At 39.8% G+C, this 13,775-nt stretch overlaps 1 protein-coding gene across 7 annotated transcripts in view; it reads left to right on the forward strand.

The window, feature by feature from the left end:
- The window catches only part of LOC134207675 (guanine nucleotide-releasing factor 2), a 226,688-nt gene extending 213,389 nt beyond the window's left edge, over window positions 1–13,299 (forward strand). For all 7 annotated transcript variants that reach the window (XM_062683463.1, XM_062683462.1, XM_062683465.1 and 4 more), the window contains 6 exons: window positions 10,820–10,988; window positions 11,054–11,422; window positions 11,486–11,638; window positions 11,702–11,827; window positions 11,899–12,030; window positions 12,127–13,299. In XM_062683463.1, coding sequence (XP_062539447.1) covers window positions 10,820–10,988; window positions 11,054–11,422; window positions 11,486–11,638; window positions 11,702–11,827; window positions 11,899–12,030; window positions 12,127–12,268 — 1,091 coding nt within the window. In that variant the 3' untranslated portion in view covers window positions 12,269–13,299. The remainder of the gene's footprint in view (window positions 1–10,819; window positions 10,989–11,053; window positions 11,423–11,485; window positions 11,639–11,701; window positions 11,828–11,898; window positions 12,031–12,126) is intronic.
- The last annotated feature ends 476 nt before the right edge of the window (window positions 13,300–13,775 follow it).

The following is a 13,775-nucleotide window of genomic DNA, read 5'->3' on the forward strand; positions in this document are numbered from 1 at the left end:
TATACGAATGAGAAAAATAATAACAATGCTTAGAAACCTCGCAGTTAACAACTGTGGAAGTGCTTAATGAACACTAAGCTGGGAGGCGGCGATGTCCCTGTGGAGGATGTAATGCCAATGAGAAAAAGAAGATGTTTCGTAGTTTCTACTTTTTCAAGCGACCAGAATTACTAAACCTTAATTAGGGAAGATCCATAAAAGTGGGTGGGGTGGGTGGCGTGGGTGGTCCCTTAGCATAACTCTGAAAATTCTGTTGGAATGATTTATGAATACAGGGGTTTTAGACAAAAAGGTTGAGATAGGCAAAATTTTGTCAAAATTCAAATCAGCATAACTTTGCGTAGAATAATCCGATTTTGATAAAACCGGGACAATCAGTATGGTTGCCTATTCTGTCCCTTCCCAGATCGGTCTTTGAGCACCGCAGATGTTCAGGTTTTCGGGGGTGTGTTCTAAATGCATTTTTTTCTACTGCTTGACGTTTGTTTCCATCATGTTTTATCCTTCTCCAGAAACTAGAACTAATATGCCGACCAATGCTAGCTGTACATCGAGAATCTATAAAAAATACGCAGAGATATGGCCATTTCCGTTAAAACGGTTCTTGAACACGAAGAAATAATAAAAGATCGCAATAATGCGAATATGGGCATCTAACTTCATGGCTTTGCCAAACGATGATTACAGAAACATTTCCAGGATAATAGTGCCCACTGCCTGCCATAGCAGGTTCCAGTGGCCTTCAAGAAGGGGCCGGTTTGGAACCATCTGAAACGGCAGTACCCCGTTTGGCATAATTTATATGCGATGTCAAATTAAAGGCCGTTTGGCGTAATGACCATTTGGCATAACTTGTATGCGATCCCAAGAAAATTATTTGGCTCTTTTTTAGTGGAATGTTTTCACTGTCATAAGACGAGTTTAGCACAATTCCATTTAAGGTGGTCATAAAACAAAGCCACAAATCGGCCATCTTGGAAACCACGTGCTTTTTGTAGTGATTTTTCAAGAACACGAATTGAGAGAACCATAAAACCCATTGGGATGAAACATCCGTAGATCGTTTGCTTACTTATGCTAAACAATCGACTTTAATTTTAGCATTGTACGAAAATTATTACGCTAGATTTGAACTTTTAATAATAGGAGTAGAAAATCGTGTGGTGAATTTGAAATTCACCACATGGCTTGATTGTATAATCACCTTAAGTGGTGGAATTAAATGGAATTGTGGTAAACTTGTCCTATGACAGTTGTATGCGTATGTCTAATTGATTCATATAAGTCGTTCACATCAGTTGTTTATGGCAGTTTGGTATAATTCTAACGTTATGTATCATTTGGTGGCATACCATTCCACAGTAGGTACTATTTCGCGGTGAACCGCTTCGCTGCCAATAACCGAGCAAATACGAGTATTCAAGGAAAGCAAAATAATATTGACCTTATACCGAGCAAATGCGAGAATTTGAAGAATGCAAAACATCTCGTTTTGCCTTATACCGGGCAAATACGAGCAGTTAAAGAAGGCAAAATATCACACTTTGCATTATACCAGGCAAACGCGACACCGCAATGAATATATCCTGCTAGAGACGTATTTCTCCCTATTCATTGCACCATTTGATTATAATTTGATTATTTCAATGGAATGTTCAAACCGAATGGAATTTCAATGGAATTTTCATTTCCAATCACGACCATTTGTTGAAAGCCCTTCTTTATTGCATGTGCAGTTCTTCGACCTACAGCTTTTCATTTAATCATCAACCTTGACGTAAGAAGGCTAAAGTGTTTTCAAGATTAGATTCTTTGGCTTATTTAAGGTCAACTTTCCCAAAGAACCTATATTTTTTAAGCCTCTAACCATTTTTAAAATCGAAAACAAAAATCGAATAAATGCTGATTTTTATAAGATTGACCCAATTTTGAACGAACATCGGGTGAATTTTTCAGGCCGGTTCACACGTGCAGCACTTTTTCGGTTTTTGATTTAGATTAAAAAAAAAGTAAGAGGCTTCAAAAAATACGGGTTCTTTGGGAAGGTTTACCTTAAATAAGCCAAAGAATCGATTGAGCGAATAAAAAATTTTGACGGAAAGGGTCGATTAAAATAAGCAGTTTCTTCAAGTTCTGTCAAAATGACCATTAATTCAGTCACTGCTGAACTGCCACGTCATACGCATATTTGTCCCATGTTTGCAGGGATTCCTATACATTGGACAATTGTGCGTAGAACGGCAGTGAATGATTATTATACAAATGGTCCTATTATTCGGCATCTCATGTGAGTTGTGGCGAATAGCCTATATGTCAAACGATTTTCAATTTGATATTGCATAAAATTATGCTAAACGACAATTCGACATTGTTGTTTCAAAAGGGCGAAAGTCGCAAACGTAAACATTGACTTCTTCTGCTGATTTCAGGAAGATTAGAGACTTCTGGCGGTATTTTCCACTTCCGTTCGATAGAAGGCGCGAAGCGCCACCAGCTCCAAGTTGCTGTTAGCTGGGAACGGTCCTAGTTGTTGAGGAATCTGCAGGTAAAGGCATTGTTTACGTTTGCGACATTGGCCCTTATGAAACAACCGTGTCGAATTAATTTGGAACCGTATGTAAATTATGCCAAATGGCCATTATGCCAAACGACCTTCAATTTGGTACCGCATTCACATTATGCTATTCAGCATTATGCCAAACGGCCCTTATGCCGTATGTTAGCGGTTGGCACCACCTTTTCAATAACCGATATATAAAATCTAGACCAACATTTGAAAAGGGCGTAACAGCCAAAATTTATTCCATCTGATTCTTCGTCTACATATAAAGCTTTATAAGTGTAGAAAGAATCAGAAGGGATCAATTTTGGCTGTTACGCCCTTTTCAAATGTTGGTCTAGAAATCTCGTTGAACAAGAATAATCTATTATAAAGTTGTTTGAGGACATTTCTAGACCAACATTTGAAAAGGGCGTAACAACCAAAATTTATTCCTTCTGATTCTTCGTCCACATATATAGCTTTGTATGTAGACGAAGAATCAGAAGGAATACATTTTGACTGTTACGCCCTTTTCAAATGTTGGTCTAGATTTTTTCAAATTGTTCACGATTTTTTACCTAATACAGGGTAAAATTTTAAAATTTTAATTCATGGAGGAATTTAAAAAAAATGTTTGTTAGATGTTAGAACCTTAGAACGAACAAGGAAAGCAATATTAGCTACAAGTTACAAGTAAAAAAAATACAAGAACTTGTAATTTGTGTTGCATAAAAGTGATTCGCCAACTTATAATATAAGTACTTAAGCCCGTAGTCCACTGACAAATATTTGTCATCATGACAAACAGTGCTTTAGATTATTATCACAAACAAACAGACGTAACAGTTAGAACAATTTCCAGAAAAAAAAATTTCGCCCAGTTACTTTATCACCATCTCGCGTGTATGTTGCACGAAATGTTATTTAGTACGACAATGTCAACAGAAGGCGCTAGTGTGAGATGTCAAATCCAAAGGTAAACGATGCGCGCGCTTCTAGGTGTGAAACGAGTAATCAGTTTAGTTTAAAATGACCGTTCAAAGCATGGGCGATGGGAATTTCATCAGTGTTACGTCTGTTTGTATGTGTTATTATTGTCGCCCCCCCACCAAACTGGACCGCGATTGAGCACTCGTGCTGCGACGCGAGTCACTACAATTCGATTTATGTCATTAGCAGTGCGCATCATGCACGCATTGATGTACTATCATGCGCACTAATCTAAATGAGTTGCGACATCTGATAACTGCATATTTATTTTATTGAAAACAAATTTCCGATTTTCTACCATACACGGAATTCTGCAAGTTTGTGCATAGAATACTGCGATAGGTAACACGAATTTATTATCCTTCCCTTTTTAATTTATTGATTCCGCGGATCAATCCGCTTTCGTGGTATTGGTATTTTTCACAAAGAAAAAGTAATTTTAATTTGAGCGATTTGTACTTTACTCGAACGTATTATGCATCTCGAGAAAATATAGAATACTGCGGCGTCCTGCTGGCTGCTTCTCAGGTAATCACAACAGTCACTAAACACGACAGAGTCAATAAAAATCTTACCCACCGTATGCACTTGTCATGATAAACACTCTCCATGTACTCAGTGACTCCGGTTGCCTCTCACTAATACAATCGAGTACTGCTGTCATTTGGCGAAAAGCGCATGGTTTTGTTTTGAGAGGAAAAATTTACCCTATCTTTTAACCCGGCGGCTATCTTGACGTCTACCTTCGCAGTCGAGCCTGCGAGAGTAAGACCGCCGCGAAAGTCTAGAAAAAGATATGCGCGACAATATCTTCCACGAAAAAGCTAATTTCGCTAGACTTGTTTGACGCGTGTTCTTGAAGCGGGTTCCAATTTTAAAATTTAAGTAGTTTCTCCTTCCTTTTCCATGACTGTTGTCAAAAATAGGGCAATATGCATGGCCCCACCCGAGATTGTTCAGTACAACAACTCACATTTGAGTTGAATAAAGTCAACTTTAGGTAAACTAAAGTTACTAAACTTTGCTTTGGGTAATACGTTTTTACGTGGATTAAGGTAAACTACGTAGTGTTAGAAGAGTCGTTTTACACAAAATTGGGTTATTGGACCAAAGTACGGTTTTAAGCGAAAACAACCCACTTTTGAGTAGTTAGAGTCCCACCATTTGAATTCTTGATGTTAGAACTTAAAGTATTTCTGCTTTCTCCAGAGTTACTTGAAAAATTTCATAATTCTCACCTTTGTATTGGAACGAGAAATTTATTCTGAAGGCATAGTATTTCACTGTATGGTAATTTAAAGCACTTTGAATAATAGTTTCTTTCTCTGTTAAGTCTTTTAGAACAATAAAACGATGTACATATATTTACTTAGCACCGCTGAAATAATAAAATTAAACTACTTGTAAATTAATTTACAGCACCATTCATACTTGTAAAAGAAACTACAAGCCAACGCTAATAATTTGTACTTGTATTTTCTTTAGGCAACAGTTACTTGTACATTCTGCTAATATTAAAGTGCGCTTGTAATATTAGACTTGTAAATTGATACTTGTAGATTCATTATGCAACGGAATAATACAAGACTTAGTCACAAACTACTCTGCTAATATTATTAGCAAAATTTCGATTATGCTACAGGCCCCTGATGAGAGATAACTATTTCTTCCTCATTGTCAGTGCCGTGAAAAGTTTATTAACTCGTTTTCTCATTTCTTTTATCCTTTTCGTGCATTCACCAATGCAAATAAGAGTAGCTTTTATGGAACAAATATCCTATCCCCAATGTGGTGGAGTGGCTTGCGCAACCCAGTGCCATTTTTGTTGGTGTTCTGGGTTCGAATACCGTTGCGGTCATAAAATTTTTATAAATGCAAACTGAAAAAAAATTTCGCGGAAAATGAGTGAGGCGTAAGAATGATTAAATGAAAAAAGAAGTTCATCAAGTAGGTCCCGTTACGCTGGGATATGGATACTCTGAAGTAGTGCATAACGGTGTAAATCCGGTCATATCGCAAGGCTCGGTACAACACTGAAGCTGACAATATAACGTCCCTAACCCCGAATCCCAAGGTGTCAGGCGACCCGTTCTGAGGGGATGAATGGCCTGGGGGTGAAACAATTAGCCAGGCAGTTAACGGAGCCTGTAATGCTGGTTAGACACTTTTCGTGTTGCATTACGGATAAGATCTACCACACTGTGCTCTAGTTCTTACAATTCTTGTTAATACTTATGAGTGATGGTCGGAAGAGTATAAAACGACTATAATTTGCTTTTAGATGGACAATTTTTTGCGCCTTTTGGATGGAGTCAATGGAGTAAATTGTAAAAACGTAACTCCAATTTAGGCTGGTTTTCGAAGCCGACGACATGAATCTCCAAGCTCCAGAGCGCTGATTAATTAGGAAAGAAGCGGATACGAATTTGGTGGATCTGCTGAATCCTCTGACTGATTAGAGCTCTGAGTAAAGGTGAGATTCGGAAATGCCAAACGCAATGAAATCAGATCTCTATACAAAAACGAATTCGGAACTCATAAGAAGAAGCAAAAATATGTTTGAACTTCAGTACCGATGCATGGTCAAAATCAGTATTATCCCACTTAATGTTGAGCCGAAACTGATTGAGGGGCGCACCTTTGAGAATTGGTATAAGCCATTTTTCGAAGGGTATAAATAGCGGTACCTTAATCTAAAGAGGCCTTACATTAAGCTTGAGAAATAAATGAATGAAAAATGACTACTTCATTTCTTCTCAATAGAAATGGAGCAGAAAGACATGCACTAAACAAATGACACGGGTAGGGGACCAGGGGGCATTATGAACACCCGGGGCACCCATTTTTCTACTTTCAATGCAGCGAACTCTATAACCCTTTCATAAACAACTAATTTATAGCGTAGAAGTCATTGTTTTATCTTCTTAGCGCATAAATTTGACAAAAAAGTTAGAATGTCTTCCAAATGATTAAAAATTATAAGTTTCACCTCCCATAAAATAAGCTTTACTTTACCATAGAAGATGATTTCTCAATTATTGGTCATCCCATAGCAAAATTCTGCTATTTACAGTGCTCTGACATGTATTTGTGAGAAGTTTTCTTGATTTTTACAAAATTTTCAACAGTTTTAAAATATGATCACCTGTTGGGGCAAACTGAACACTCTATATGGGGGTAGAACTGACACCTTTAAAATTAAAAACAATACCTCAAACTCATCGAGCTAGGCTTTCATATCGTGTTATTTTCGTGTTATCATGATGCGGAATTATAATTCGCTATAAAAGTTCCAGTACATGACATATATACCATAGAAGTCGCTAAAAGTCCACCAAAAAAGGAAGTGTTTTGTATAGATTTGGAAATCTCGTTGGCAAGTTGATCGGTACAACCCATTGGAAGGATTGGCGATGCCAGTAAGGTGGATAAGAGCATGCATAGATTATGCAATGCAATGCTTAGAGAAGAGACGATTGGGAAGGGGTCTTGCAATAAGTGTGACGATCTATATACACAATCATATGCTTCATACAAAAAGTTCGACATACATGTATGCGGCCTGCTGAAAGTGGCAAATTTTTGCGTTACGTAATCAATCTTCTTCTATTCACCATGGATTTAAAATAGAAAACGACCATATGTGACCTCGCTTAAGAAGAGGGAAAAAGATTTTCGGATGTTGATGATCCAAACACCATTTTAGGTGTCTCATACAAAAACATGACAGGAAGATGAACAATTTGGGTAATATTTTTGTTGGATGATCCATAAAATAGGTTACGATGGCATATAATCACGAGAAAGATAATTTTCTTCATATTTTATAAGGGTGTCCATACTGCCCCATGGGGGTGTCCAATCTGCCCCGCTACCTTCCAGAGAGTAGTGAAAAATCAACTATTATAAAATCGTCCTATTTGATTGAAATTGCCTTATTTTCAATACGATTCAAAACAGAACAGGTAGTCAACGAGTAATAGTATCACGTAATTGCTAGAAATCCGAATTATATTCAATTTAAATCACCTAATATTGATTAAAACCTTAGGGTGTCCATATTGCCCCTTGTTCCCCTATACTACAAAAGTTCAATGAAATGGACGCAGTGGTTCATCCAGAACAAAAAAAAATAAAATGGCACGATTTTCGTTTATCTTTCAGCCTTCAGTTCTAGAAAAAAAAAAGAAGCGAGTGAAAGATGTTTCTCCCCACAGACTTAGAAAAAAGATTCTCTTTCGGCCCGAAAATCACTTGTTTTCGTCTCACCTAAACGAAAAGTACGAACCCTGCTAATGACACACAGTGGTGGTATAAGTACCATGGTACACAAATCTTGAAATGAGTGCCATATCTATTATTGTCTTCATCCAATATTCATTTTCATTTATTTAGCTTACAACTAAACAGATAACATTGAATCTCCATCCCTCCATCCTCCAATGCGCCCCCCGATCGCCAAGTCGTTCTGCTCCATCTTTGCAGGGTTGCTGCCCAGCATTCTTGCAACATGCCCTTCCCATCGTACCCTTCCAGCTTTAGCTACCCTTCTGGATACTGGGTTCGCCGTTGAGCTGGACGAGCTCCAGCCGCGAAATACCGTCTTCTGGCACACCGCCAAAGATGGTCCTAAGCAGTAAGCACCCGTCTCTCGAATACACTGAGTGCTTGAAATCCTCCTCGAGCATGGTCCAGGTTTCATGTCCGTCGAGAACAACCGGTCTTATGAACGTTTTGTACATGACACATTTGATACGGTGGTGAATCTTTTTTTGACATCCGTTTCTTCTGGAGCCCGTAGTAGGCCCGACTAACACAGATGATGCGCCTTCGTATTTCATGACTAACATTGTTATCAGCCGTTAGCAAGTATACAAGGTAGGTGAACTCATTGACCACCTCGAAGGTATCCCAGTCTATCGTAACTTCCCAGACGGGCCCTGCCGCGCTCGGTTCCGCCCACAAGCATGTACTTTGTCTTCGACGCATTCACCACCAGTCAAACTTTTGTCGCTTCACGTTTCAGGCAGGTATACCTTTGTACCAATGTCCATGTCATCTGCGAAACAAATAAATTGACTAAATCTGTTGAAAATCATAGAACGCACGACACCTTCTAGCGCAATGTTGAACAACAGACACGAAAGTCCATCACCTAGTCATAGTCCACGACGCGATTCGAACGAGCTGGAGTGTACGAACGAACTTCACTCAGTTTTGCACACCATCCACCGTCTAGTCTAGTAAGCTTGCCAGGGAAGCTGTTCTCGTCCATAATTTTCCATAGCTCTACGCGGTCTATACTGTCGTATGCCGCCTTGAAATCAACGAACAGATGGTGCGTTGGGACCTGGTATTCACGGCAATTTTGAAGGATTTGCCGTACAGTAAAGATGTGGTCCGTCGTCGAACGGCCGTCAAAGATGCCGGCTTGATAACTTCCCACGAACTCATTCACAAATGGTGACAGACGTCGGAAGATGATCTGGGATATCACTTTGTAGGCGGCATTAAAGATGGTGATCGCTCGAAAGTTCTCAGAAAGTTCTCTGCAGTGGCGACATCAGGTTGCTAGGTCGTACCGCGCAGTTTAACCATCACCAGATAGTGGTCAGAGTCGATGTTAGCGCCACGATATGTCCTGATTTCGATAATGTTGGAGAAGTGCCGTCCATCAATCGGAACGTGATCGATTTGTGATTCTGTCTGCAGTGGTGATCTCCAGATGTACCGGTACGGGAGGCTGTGTTGGAAGTAGGTGCTGCGAATGGCCATATTCTTGGAGGTGGCGAAATCAATTAGTCGTAAGCCGTTTTCGTTCGTCACCCGGTGAGCGCTGAACTTCCCAATATTCGGTCTAAACTCCTCCTTTTGGCCAACCTGAGCGTTCAAATCTCCTATGATGATTTTGACGTCGTGGTTTGGGCAGCTGTCGTACTCACGTTCCAGCTGCGCGTAGAATGCGTCCTTATCATCATCAGTGCTTCCGGAGTGTGGGCTATGGACGTTGATGCTGAAGTTGAAGAACCGGCCTTTGATCCTCAACCTGCACATTCTCTCATTGATCGGCCTCCACCCGATCATGCGCCTTTGAATATCGCTCATTACTATGAAAGCTGTTCCCAGCTCGTGTGTGTTGCCGCAGCTCTGGTAGATGGTATGATTACCTCTAAACGTTCGAACTATTGATCCTTTCCAACAAACCTCCTGTAGCGCTACGATGCCGAATCCACGGTCCTTGAGCACATCGGCGAGTATGCGTGTGCTCCGCCTTCCCTGTCAGCATTCGACCATAGTTCCTACCGGGAGTAGTAACTTGATAAGGTTGCTCGTATTCCGGCCAGCCCCACGAGGAGGTAGGGATAGGAGTTGCTGGGTAAGAGGCTAAGGACCGCGAGATGGGGTCTTTTTTATTCCTTCAGGTACGCGAAGTACCAATGGTATGCTTTACCCAACATTTGCCTTCCTATCTGAGCGTTAATGTCGCTGATGAGGATTTCTGCGTCCCCCAGTGGGCAACAAAATTCCTGCAGCGTTACGACGTCGAGATTGCGGGTATGTAATTCATCCTGGATTATCTTGTCACACCTGCAAACCCCAGCGCTTTGCAATTTCATATTCGAAGCTTCGGATTCGTTTCCTAGGTCTTTGCTGATTATATCGAGTCATATTATATATTATGTTGTTCGTAATGATTGGTTTTACAGGCGCCTTATCGGAATCCTCCTGTCTGGGGAATAAAATGCAATACAAGTTGCAAGAAAATACAATACTTTACAAGTTGTAATTTTGGGTCGAACAACATTTGCTGTATAAAATCTCAATTGCGTCATATTAAACATGGTCTAATAAGTAATCCCTGTCGTCACATATTTTATACGAATCCTCAGAAAGGGTTATTTGCATTTTCACACTTCCTGAAACCCCTAGTTAGAAAAGCATGATGTAATTTATGAGAAAAAAATATATTGGTGGACACGCCATTTCGCTTCCAATAGATAGCTTTTATATTTATAAATTAATTAGACTCCAGTGCCTCAATTTAAGTTTGAAGCATATGTATACTAGAAATGCAAGTAACTACTTGATGTCTATCACGTTGCTATTTCGATAGTTTATTCAATCCAGTACGCCAGTTTCTTATTGTAGTATGTTGACTCTAGAAGCGCACGTAGATTTTCTCTTCAAATGCTTTATTGATCAAATAAAAACCAACGGTAATCTTCATCCAGCTAATAATTACCTAATATTCATTCTTTAAACCCAAACAACATCTAACCGCAACAGCCTACGGCGAAGCCTTCATCACGACTTTCCGCACGTTCATATCGCCGCTGGACCTGATCCAGAAACTGACCTACCGGTACACGCTGTTCCATTGTCACATGATTGACAGCAAACAAAAAGCAGCCAAAGAGTCCTTTTCGCTGCTGGTGCGAGTGGTGAATGATCTGACGTAAGTAGCGCCCCATGCTTTCAACCTGGTTAAGTTTTCTTTATTGATCATTACGATCCAACCAGATGTCCGGATCTATCGCGCCGGTTACTCGAGATCCTGATGAAATTTGTGTACCAACTAGTCTGCGCCGGCCACCTAACGATGGCCAAACTGCTGCGGGTGAAGCTGATCGAAAAAGTTTCCCTCTATAAGCAAAAGCTACCGAGGGAACCGAACCAGGCACCGCCATCGTCGCGATCGGTGATGACCTTTCCGCCGACGCTGCTGGATCTAAAATCAGCGGAAATTGCCGAACAGATGACCATGCTGGATGCGGAGCTGTTCCACAAGATAGAAATACCCGAGGTGCTGATCTGGGCCCAGGAGCAAAACGAAGAACGGTCCCCGAACCTGACTACGTTCACCGAGCATTTCAATAAAATGTCGTACTGGTGAGTTTTTGGGTTTTAAATCAATTTGTTGAACAGAGATTTTTGAATACGTAAATTTTGCAGGGCTCGATCACAAATCCTGAAGCAGGAAGATGCCAAAGATCGGGAAAAGCACGTGATCAAGTTCATCAAGATCATGAAGCATCTTCGGAAGATCAACAATTACAACTCATATTTGGCGCTATTGTCGGCGCTGGATTCGGCTCCGATTAGGCGGTAAATTTACTATTACTGATAAAAGAACATTCATTATAAATGATTTTGATTCACAATTCTTAGATTGGAATGGCATCGGACGATCACGGAGGGTTTGAAGGAATACTGTGCTCTAATCGATTCCAGTTCCAGTTTTAGAGCATATCGTCAGGCCTTGGCGGAAACCAATCCACCCTGCATACCATACATGTAAGACCGAAGATGTTGACATTTTCAAAACATTAAAACTACATTTCATACGTTTTCTTTTTCTTTAACAGTGGTTTGGTGCTTCAAGATCTTACATTTGTACACATTGGTAATCCGGATCTACTGCAGGATGGGTCGATTAACTTTTCGAAACGGTGGCAACAGTACCACATAGTGGTAAACATGAAACGTTTCAAGAAGGGGTAAGCTTTCGAATATCTGTATAGAAATGTTCGCCAACATACCGCTCTTTTTACTCTTTAAACGATGTTTCAACTGACCTCGAATTCCCTCGTCAGGTCGTACCAATTCAAGAAGAACGAGAAAATCATCGGCTTCTTCGACAACTTTGAGAACTACCTGGACGAGGACGCCATGTGGCAGATTTCGGAGAGCATCAAACCGCGTGGTGGACGAAAAACCAACGTCAACAGCAATTAGTACAAGTTGAACTGTCTCAAAGGCAGTGACGAACACGATCAGGTGATGATGGCTGAGCAGCAGCAGCAACGACAAGAGTCTGCAGCTGCGGCGGCGGCGACCGAGGTCCAGCTCCGGAGGAGGGACCGATGAAGCGCGCGCAGCGACCAGCCGGAACTAACATCGGAACGAAGAACCAGTTGCGAGAAGGGAAGAAGGGGATATGAGGTAATCATATTTTAATGCCAAATATGTCGTTGTTTTCGCGTGATGTTATTTTTCACTCGCTCGAGCGAATGTCGAGTTTATTTTCGATTTTCCTCCCAATGTGCGAGGAAAGAGGGGGACGTATTGGGAAAAGTATTGTTATTTTAGCTTTTTATGGACCCTAATTTGGTTTTAGAACAATATTAGTAATGAGATTATATTGACCTCTCAGTCGCGATTTTTATACGACTGCTGGTGAGGGCTAACAAATTTGTGTGAAATTGTGCATTATATTTTTTATTTATATCGTATCAATTTACTATACACATAAACTGCTTCACGACTTTAATTTACGACAAAAATTTATTTAGATCACTTTTAACTTCGTCTCTTGAAATACTGAGTATCACGGAAATATTTTCTGGTTACTAATTATGCGTTTCGGCAAACCTTATCATCAAAATATAAAAGTTGAAATTATTGATTTTTGTCGTAAAAGGAAGGTCGTAAAAAAGGTTTGCGTGTATTTATGCAACCACACCCAAGTATCATACGAGCATTTTATTAGGTAAAAATAAAATTGTGTAAATAGCGATCAGCAAGAAAGCATACAAACCAATTATAGGTGTTGTTATTATGTGGTAGAAAAATGACAGAAACAAACCACGTGCAGCAAAAAAATATCAAATTCAACAGTACTTTATGCGCAAACGATGATGATAAACAAACTAGTGATATGTGTTTACATTCGGTATATCAGCACCTACAACAACAACACAAACACGATGCAAGCAACCAAAAACATGAATCTGAATAAATTTTCATTTTTATCTAAATCATGTGAATACATCTGTTCTCCGTTTATTTTTTGTTCTTCGAAAAACTACCTTCTACATGGTTTTCCTGTGTTTTACCTCCAATTACGACGAATTTTCCAACATGCTTTGTTTCACAACTCTTCCAATTACAAGCTGTTAGTTTCTTTACCATTTTATTATCCTTCTTTCCCTCATCTGTTCACACTAGACAATGACTTCAACTCACACAGGCATGCACGTACGTTCATATGCAGGCAAAAATTAGAATAATCAAGAAGATCAACATAGATATTAGTGAATATATAGTGAATGCCGTCTTAGTGCAATGAATAATACATAAATGCAGAAACAACGAATCGAATCAACATTAATAACATCACATCCAAATAAGACATTGACATCGTAGAACCAGGAAATGATTAATATTGGATCCACAGTAAGCATTCGTATCATACATGCACCCAAAGCCAGTAATAATTGGGACAGATAAACACTAATGATAA

Source organism: Armigeres subalbatus, chromosome 1 (assembly GCF_024139115.2).
Source record: "Armigeres subalbatus isolate Guangzhou_Male chromosome 1, GZ_Asu_2, whole genome shotgun sequence".
Lineage (NCBI taxonomy): Eukaryota > Metazoa > Arthropoda > Insecta > Diptera > Culicidae > Armigeres > Armigeres subalbatus.